Below are 9,789 nucleotides of genomic sequence, written 5' to 3' on the forward strand. Positions count from 1 at the left end.
AGAGAGTGTATAAGAGAGTTTGGGGGCTTTATGTTTTTTAACCCAATTATTAAAGTGTTATATTATGCAGCACATAGGAAATGACTATTCAGTCTGAAAGGATGGAAATTAAAAGTGCATTCACTTCATCACACTTATCTGACTAATGTTTCAGAAGCAATGCATTAAAACGGAAATTCCAAATCTGCTCTTTCCGAAGGTCTCACCGGAAAAACTCGAAGAACTGATCGGACTCCGATCCAACACGACCCCCTCAGACACGGTTCTTTCCTCTCGCGGGATTTGAAGACCAGCGACCCGGTTCTGGTTCCTCCCCTTGGTGTCCCCAGGGTCCCGTATCTGGCCCCGAGATGCGATCTCTTCTCCCGCTCACCGTGTATTGCATCAGCCTTCTCACCCTCCAGCCGCATTCACTTCAGGCTGTGCCGGTCGCAGATCACCCTGTCACGGACAGGTAGGCTCATTCATGCATTCATTCATTCATAGCTCTTTATGTTTTGCATTCCACTGCTGCTGTGTTTATGAGTTGAGACACTTATGCGCGGATAACGTAAGCGGAGTTTGAGTTTGAAGAGTTACCCCTGCGGTGGACTATTACAGTATTAGATTATGTATATAGGCGTCATATCTAAATACGTTTTAATGTTTTATCTTTAAAGCTCAGATATACACAATTGTTACTCATTGTCATATTTAGTGGATAAAAGAAGTGGACATTAAGGGAGGGAACGGAATAGAATAGTTAATTGCTTCCATATAAATGAGACCACATTCACTTCAGTGATAAACTTCTCCTGCCTGGAAAGTTTTAATTTCAAGGCGGGAAAAACCTGTTTCCCATGAAAGGCCGGCGGTGTTCGATGTGCGTTAAATGGCACGCGCACTTCACCCCCCTTGAAGTGGGACATTTGTTGGAGCAGAGCAAAAGGCTTATGACATTGGGAAGTACATGTGATCATTACAAATACCCTTTGGCTCACATACGTTAACAAAGACAAATCGGCCAAAAGTGCACATACACACGCAAATACAAATACACATGTATAAACACACACACCCACACACATACAAATACACATGTTTAAACACACACACACACACACACACACACACACACACACACACACACACACACATATATATATAAACACATACACATACAGACACACATATGGACTTCTTTATGTCTGCACATACAATTATCCATGTGTGTGTGCACATTCATACAAACACACACACAAACACACACAAACACAGACACACACACTTGACTCAGGAAGCCAGCCAGCGCTGCAAGCGACCCCAGGCGTTGCAGCAGACGAGCGGGTTGGCTCTCGGCTCTGAGGGCCCTCTCCTGGTGGATCTCCGACCCACACGCCGTTCCCTCTGACTCACCCTCTCCCCGCTCCCTCTCACTCTCTCTGGGTCCGGCTCCCACGACGCCCCGCCCCGCTTGCGTAATCCTTACCACGGCCGGCTCCCTCACTTTCTAACAGACGCACAAAATAAATGAAATCACACAAATTCCGCTTCCTTAAAAAAATCGGTGGTTTCGCCAGCATCCCTTTTCACGGGAAAGCCCCAAAATACAGCACGTGTCATCACGAGGAGTTCCCTTGGAAGCAGTATGGGCCCTGTATGGGGTTACCGTGGTGACCTTATTGTGATGAGGGAGCTAGTTTCGAGGGTAGTGGGGGATGTATGATGGAGCGAGGGGCGGTCCAGAGGACTGTTGGGGGACCTTGTGCGAGTGTCCTGTTGCACAGCCCAGCAACAGGGTGTGACTAGGCTGCACAGGTGGGCCCGACATCATCCTGGTGTGTGTTTGTGTGTGTGTGTGTGTGTGTGTGTGTGTGTGTGTGTGTGTGTGTGTGTGTGTGTGTGTGTGTGTGTGTGTGTGTGTGTGTGTGTGTGTGTGTGTGTGTGTGTGTGTGTGTGTGTGTGTGTGCGTGTGTGAAATGAAGAGACATGAGCTTTCATCCTTGTGCTGTTGCTCTGAGCCCAGTTCTCCGTGTTTTGAACACGGTTCGTGCTTCTTGTTGATGTATCTTATCATTGAACCATAACTCTTATCATCGAACCGTATATACCGGAAATATGAACGGAATCCACTATTCGTAACCATGTCACCAAAAAATGATTGAACGGAAGAAAATGTGTTATTCCGAATCCGGCTGATAAGGTTTACAATAACAACACCAAACTCCCGTGCGGCTGGTGTTTTGTATTGTGTTATCAATCGCTCGTTCTCACGTTGTGTTGACTCAGGGTATTCCTCCCGGGTCGGGGGCGATAAGCGCGCTCTCTGTTCGGGCCTCCCGCCAGTCGGATAGCGTGCTGCCTGCGTCCCATCTCCTAATCGGCTCCGTGTTCCCACACGGCGACGGTAGGCAGAGTCACAAAGAGTCTGTGTCTGTGTTGGGGGGGCCCGCTCACACAGAGAGGGGTCAAGGGGCCGCAGACAGGGGGCCCCCGACACAAGCGCTTCGGATCGGCACGTCGACCTCCATCACGGCGAGTTAGGACGCCGGCTGGAGGGAATCGGACAAACGGGAAATGACTCCTTCTTCCGTGAATCTGATCCCTGTCTCCACCGAGGGACTGTGGCATGAGACACACACACACAGACACAAAAAGACACACACACACACACACACACACACAGACACAAAAAGACACACACACACACACACACACACACACACACACACACACACACACACACACACACACACACACACACATACACACAGATAGACACACACAAACACACACACACACACACACAAAAATACATGTACACATCTTGTACATTCTCTCAGTTCCACACGGCACACAATGTCCTGCCTCGGTCATGACAGGCCGATGATAACGTGGGGCCATCTTTCTTGTGTTATGACACCCGGCTGTAGCGGGGATGAGCCATACCATTCCTCTCCCTGTTCTCTGTCTTGCCCACGTTGCTCTCAGGGCTCCTGATAAGGGCACAAGAATGTCAGAGCGGAATACCGGGAAAAAAAAATGGCCGCCCGGTCTTCCGTCTCCAAACATGGAGAAATTTGCAGTTTAGCGGAACGCAGCCTTTAGACACGCACACTCTTTCTTCCTTGGTCGTTTTACATAATCGTTTCTTTTTTTTTCTGCTCGATGGAAAATAGCTGGGTGTTTGGAGCCAGGTTAAATATGGACCTCAGAAATTATCCGCCTCGACTTTACAGAGCCTGTTCTAAAGCGTCTCGTTACTGCGAGATTGAAGACATTTAGCGGTTGATTCTCTTTGCGGTTTGACCCAGCTTATGCTCCTTCATCCTGTCTGGACTTGGCTTTTTCCTGACGTGACACGACATGACCTTAGCTTCAGTTGAATTCAAACTCGCGGCGTTTTAGTAAAACACAGAAGCCGGTGTAGGCGACAAGCAGCATATGTATTACGTAACACACAAAACAAACTCTCACGCGTTTTCTCAATGGGGCTTTGCTTGTTCTAATCTATACCAATAGCATTTGTGTGTGTGTGTGTGTGTGTGTGTGTGTGTGTGTGTGTGTGTGTGTGTGTGTGTGTGTGTGTGTGTGTGTGGTGTAGGCGGGAATTCCAGTATGGATTAGTGGCTCAGGCCAAAATGTTCCCCCTCTTCTGCATCCTGCTCTGCATTGAAGGCTCCACTCCAGGCAGGCAAGCATGTGCCTGTAAATAGAGCAGCTTATGGTAGGAAGAACAGCGATGGAAATGGATTAGACCAAATTTAGGGTTTCGGGGGTGGAAGGTGCTGAGATAGAAAATGCGGTTTAACTTTACTGTAGTGTTTGGGGGGGTCATAAGGGTTGGTGGGGGGGGGGGGGGGGGGGGGTTGGGGAGGTGTTTGATTAGAGGTCTAGTGTTGGAGGGGAAACCTCCACACCGTCTCACTTCGGACTGTGTCGTGCCGTGGTTTTGGTGCCGGTGTGTGGCACATCTTTCGACAGGCGGGTCGAAAATAGAGCCCTGTGATGATGAGTCATAAAAAAAAACGTGGCGCTTTTTAAAAACGTGGCAGTTATTTTCTCTCTCTCTCTCTCTCTCTCTCTCTCTCTCTCTGTCTCTCTCTCTCTCTCTCTCTCTCTCTCTCTCGCTCTCTGTCTCTCTCTCTCGCTGTGTCTGTGTCTGGTTACCGTGCCAACACTGGTGTTCACATTCAAGCCTAAACGAGGGGGCCTCGCCGCAACGTTAAAAACGGTGTGCGCTTCCTGTATTGTCTGGGTCGCCGCGGACGACAGCCGTGCCATTTAGCCCCGCCTGCTCACAGGCTGGACGGCTGGTGCCTCATCCCGCCCTCCGCTTTTCCTACGGTATAATCTGGGCCCTGCGCTCCCAAAACAGAGCTGTGGGAACACAGGGGGCACAGTGTTTGGGTTGGAAATAAATCGCCTTTCCTTTCGCTTACGTCCCACAACAAACGCTCTATTTGTGATGAGATTGAAACAGAAAGGGCCACTTTTAACTCTTGATTAGAGTGGTCCCTGAGTGGCCCGTCTGGGGCCGTTGGTGCTGAGGAAAGCTTGCCAGTCTCTGTGAGGGCTGGGCAAGTCTGGGGGTTAGGTAGGTAACTAAGTGTCTGCCTGGCAGATACTTTGGTTGATATGCGTCTTGTGCCAGTTTTTCTGATACACATGAATCAAAACATAAAAGAGCAGATCAAGAGATGAACGAGATGAATTTCGTCATCGCAGTTTTCGGCTGCTCTATAACTCAATCTAGATCCCCCCCCTGCAGACATTTACAGAAGCCAAGAATGCTCATCAAGACCTGTGAAAATACCAAGTTGTAATCAAAGAGAGTTTGTAACACCTTTGTTCCAGGAAAGATCTGGCACAAACTCACATTCCAGATCCGCAACAGGAAAGAGTCGTGTACACTTGCTAGTGAACTATTATAAATGCTGGATGATTTGTGTTTGCTTACCCTGTTGCGAAAGATAAATGTACAATAACATGTAAGTGTGTTAAGCCTATACGCTAAAATGTGTCTTGGGCTAGCAGCACAACGAGACTCCGTGTGGTAACCTGGTAAGCGAGAACACAATCGTTCTTTGTTTTGAAGTGGCGAGAAACACTAGCCACTGCTCGTTGAATGACATAGATTGTTCCCGTCCGACACACACACACACACACACACACACACACACACACACACACACACACACACACACACACACACACACACACACACACACACACACACACACACACACACACACACACACACACACACACACGCACAGCGCAAGGTACTTATGTAGCGGCTCAAGTTCGGATATGATGACCCCCCCCCACCCTCCCCGGTTAGGACTCTAAAACATTTTCAGTCTTTGAGTTCGGCTTCACTACCAGGCCAACGTTACTGGGTTCAATCTCCCATGGCCCCAGTTCATCCCTGAGCAAACGCTCCCAAACCGCTCCCTGTTCAATAATGACACGGATCTCGCTTAACTGTTAATTCGCTCTGGATGATTGCATCCGTAAACACATCCGTAAACACATCTGAACACATCTGAACAAATCTGCCATAGGCTAAATACTCGTCTGTCTTTTGAGTGCTTATTCAAGGAACTGCATGTACTTCAATGGTTCATGCAATTTTCGGGCTATTTCTACATAGTTGAATGCACTTATTGTAAGCCGCTTTCGACAAAAGCGTCAGCTAAGTTAATGCAATGTAACAGTACAACTTTTAATGATATAAGTGGTGCGGTGCATCCATGGGGACCAAATGTTACATCACAGAATTGACTGTCCCACGCAGAATATTCACAGAAATAGAACCCTGTGCCTTCAAGGGCTGCTCTTTATATATAGGACATTAAGACACTACAGGGAAGTGAGTCTTTCTAATGGAAGTAAGTCTGTGCTGCTCAAAGGTAAATCAACGTCATTAAACACTGACTGTAGCTTTTTACGGGGAGAGAAGCCACCGAACAGTGTGACCCTAGGGGGCGCTGTTGCACATTTTCTGCAACATGCAAGAGTTTGAAGCGTAGACACAGGCATTAAGTCGTTCACATGCGGAAACATGCCCAAGCTTAAAACTTAACGTTTGTATCGTCATCGATCACTCGGATTGGGGATATTCTTTTTGTGACACCGGATGCACGTTAAGTGGCTGGAGCAAAACACACATAAATAAAACATAAGGTCCTCCCCCCTCACCTTGTTATTAAATGTGCTTAATAAATACATTTGATTTGATTTGATTAGCATTTTACAGACCGATACAATGGATAGCGCGTTTAGTAAGGTCCACCACTGTTGCTTCTCTCCCCATAAAAAGCTAGTCAGTGTTTAATAACGTTTCACAACCAGAATTGCTCATTATTGTGGTCATCATTGCAAATGTGGTTTAGTGAAGCAATGGTGAACCTGCAATGATGTTAGGTAAGACTGAGGATGTAAAAATAACAGTTTAGAGTATTTTTGTGTAGGGACGGGTTACATTTTAAAATTTCCCACCTCAACAGATGTGTTGACATTTCATGAGTCACTGCCTCCATTTTGTCTGTTCAACAGTAGCGACAGATTACAACTCAAGGACTCAAATCAGGGGCAATCTGTACAAACACGGCCATGGCCGCTAAGGGGAGAGGCGAGGGTCAAGTTGGGAGCAGCTAGTGTCCCTTTCCAAACAACAGATGGCAAGGCGACCGGCGTCAGCCAGAGCGGTGTTTGCAGAGCGACCCGTTCCCCGAACCTTCAGGGCCGGGCCCCGTCGGCAACGTGGTGTTTTCCTCCAGGATAATTAGCCTCATGTTCCCTACTGGTTTCAGGTCTCATAACAAGGTAGACCCAAATACCTGCTGGCTTAGAGGAAGTATTCCACTGCAGATGCCAAGGCAGTTTATTGGATTGGCTACACACACTTGCTACTGGAAATATTGTAGAACTATACAATGCCAGTTTCCATCATTTGTACTTCTTAATGATATTAGATGTCCAGGACATTATAATATGATAGACCAAAGGTGAGTTGAGTGTGAGTGTATGTGGTTTGGAACCATTGACCTTCGAAAAAAGGCACGCAATGAAAAACGGACTGTCCTTGCAGACTCTACTGTAAGGCCCTATTGCTTTTGTAGTCGATACCACGCAAGGGAATCCAAAGTCTGTACTCTCCTCAAGACGTACAACACCCTGGATGTCAAGTGGTCAGTCATCCCATAGCAGGTAGTGGTCGACCTGAATGCTGTGATTCACCCTCTCTTTGTCTCTGCTCTCCCCCCAGATCAGACCTCCTTCAGAGGCAGGGTGTCCAGTCCGACACGGAGGCCCTGGTTCCAGAGGCCTCCGCGGTGGACGTCTCCACCGCCACGCCGTCTCCCGTCGTCCGCCGCCCCTCGGAATCGCTGGCGGAATCCCTCAAGCGCGTGGCGTCCGCCAACGCCAGAGCGCCGGTGTCGAGTCTGGCGTGGGCGCGACCGGACTCGGGTCGCCGAATCCTTCGCCGGTCGCTGAGAACCCGCCGGAACGCCCATCACCGCCAGCACCACCGCCACCACCACCACAACTCGCCGCACAGCAAGTCCAACAAGGACGGCTGCCCCCTGGGCACCTGCTCGGTACACAACCTCAGCCACCGGCTCTACCAGCTCATTGGCCAGAGTGGCCGAGAAGACTCCCCCAAGGTGAACCCCATGAGCCCCCATAGCTTCGGATGATCCCGGGCTGCGGGTCCTCCCTTTTCAAACGCCTGCAGCTACAGTCTGTTCGTATCTCCAGATATTTATCTCTTAATGTATTCCGATAGCCTTTTGCATTTGAAGCCCGGCGTAGTCTGCAGCCCATGTATTCCCTATGAAATGACTCAAACCGTTGTGGTCATCTCGCTCCTCCCCAGTTTTTCGTAAAGGACCAATTTTTAAGCCGTTCCAAAGCTGCTCCTGGACTCCACTCACCCCCGTGTGAATTCACACCTTCCCACTGATGTTTAGCTCTCGTTGAAGTCTCTTCATCACTCTCAAGGACATCAGAAGGCCTCCAGTGACTCTAATCCTGTTAACGAAATTAAGCTTGGCCGCCATTCGTTCTCTCCCTCCAAATTGCTGCCCCCCCACCTTCAAAATAATCTCTGCTGACCTCTTCGTCGCTGGCTCAGCAGCTCGCGGTTCATTGATCAAAAAAGTAAACATCACCCCCCCCCCCCACACACACACACACCCACACACACATAGCCTCCTCCCCCTCCTTACCCCTGAATGGGAACGTCAACATGGAGTAGCATTTGGAGGGTTTGCCATGACCTACATATTCCGAAGGATCTGCGTTTTCCTCCAGATTCCGAACTAACCCGTTACCTCGTGAACTGTTCACATCCCGACTGCACCCGTCTACCTACTCCAGGGGAGTCATCTGGACTTTCTGTGATGTTACTTGTTTTCTGACCAAACCCACTGCTCAATGCAACCCTGACGAGTTCAGACTCATCAGCATTCATCAGCCCTCATCAGCAGTCATCAGGACTTTCATCAGGACTATGGTTCAAAATGTTCCACTTGGCAGTGACTGTTATGACGGCCGACAAAAAAAAAGGCAACACAAATCATATTTTTAGTATTTCTTTTTGGCACGGCCTTGACACTCAATCTCAGAACGTGCTCCCATGGTATCGCTTTTCCCAGTTGCCCTGCGACGGTGGACTGGCCAGCGCAACAGGTGGCAAAGTGGGCCGAAGGACATGGATCACTGCGATCCCTGCACCTCCGCCGGTGTGTCCGTGCTCTTGAGCAAACGGAGCCTGACATTATTACCCCCGGCCCCCCCCTTTCACGTGCTTCATAAGTGCCTCCTGTAAGTTGGGAATTAAAAGGTTGACGGAGGTTTAATAATAACTAATCGCATCACTTCAGTCATATGTACCGCCACAGCAGGGGGGGATAAGGCGGGGTGCCAGACCCCACATAACCCCCCCCCCCCCCCCCCCCCCCCTCATGCCCCCTCCCCCCCCCCCCCCCCCACAGCCATTCCTGCTTACTATAACATGTCATCGCACAGTCGATTCACTCACAATTACTCTCTGCTATGAAGTCATTTGGGAGACGCTTTTATTCCATGAAAATTGATGTGAACTCAGATGTGAATCCAGATACTGGTCATGGTCTGAAACAGGTCAGGGGTTAGGATTGCTTTAGGATGTTTACCGATAGGCTGAAAGAGACCTTTGAGGTTGAACTGGGGAGTCTGAAAACCCTAGCTAGCCCAGTTACTTGACTATGCTGGACCAATGGCTTTTTATCTTCTGGGGAGGTGACAATTGTTAGTTGTACTTATTACTTAATAATAATACTTTTTAAGGAGTGAAATGTGACACATACAATCATGCTTGACATCCGTTAGACGTGTGTTAGTGACCGTTGTCAAAACACAAAGTTACAAGGGAGATTTCGAATGAAAGACTGAGGCTGACCAAAATGTTGGGAGTGAAGCGGTAAAATACCATTACACTGTAAAAAAACCTTAGTTACATAATATTCGTCGTTATATTAGAAAATGATGGGTGGGCGATTGCACAACAATAGTCCCCTCAACACACTTACCAAACTACGAACTTAAAGAACATACTTCCATAAAAAACTGTTTTAATTTGAGAGACAGAATCTAGGCCTATTTTAAACATTATAAATATAAATGACTACTTCAGGCTAATCTGGGGGTTGCCTGCTGGCTGCAGTTAACAGTTTTTTAGTATGAATGTAGGATAACGTTGGATATTTTAGAAGAGTCTTCGGGACATTTAATTAAGTTGATTTCGTAGTGTTTCATTGA

General features: G+C 48.3%; 1 protein-coding gene across 1 annotated transcript in view; it reads left to right on the top strand.

Moving 5' to 3' along the window:
* adm2a (adrenomedullin 2a) overlaps positions 1 to 8,895 on the top strand; it is a 9,179-nt gene extending 284 nt beyond the window's left edge. Inside the window, exons 2-3 of the mRNA XM_056589473.1 lie at positions 200 to 454; positions 7,253 to 8,895. Coding sequence (XP_056445448.1) covers positions 351 to 454; positions 7,253 to 7,685 — 537 coding nt within the window. The 5' untranslated portion in view covers positions 200 to 350 and the 3' untranslated portion in view covers positions 7,686 to 8,895. The remainder of the gene's footprint in view (positions 1 to 199; positions 455 to 7,252) is intronic.
* The last annotated feature ends 894 nt before the right edge of the window (positions 8,896 to 9,789 follow it).

Source organism: Gadus chalcogrammus, chromosome 4 (genome assembly GCF_026213295.1).
Source record: "Gadus chalcogrammus isolate NIFS_2021 chromosome 4, NIFS_Gcha_1.0, whole genome shotgun sequence".
In the NCBI taxonomy this organism is placed as follows: Eukaryota; Metazoa; Chordata; class Actinopteri; order Gadiformes; family Gadidae; genus Gadus; species Gadus chalcogrammus.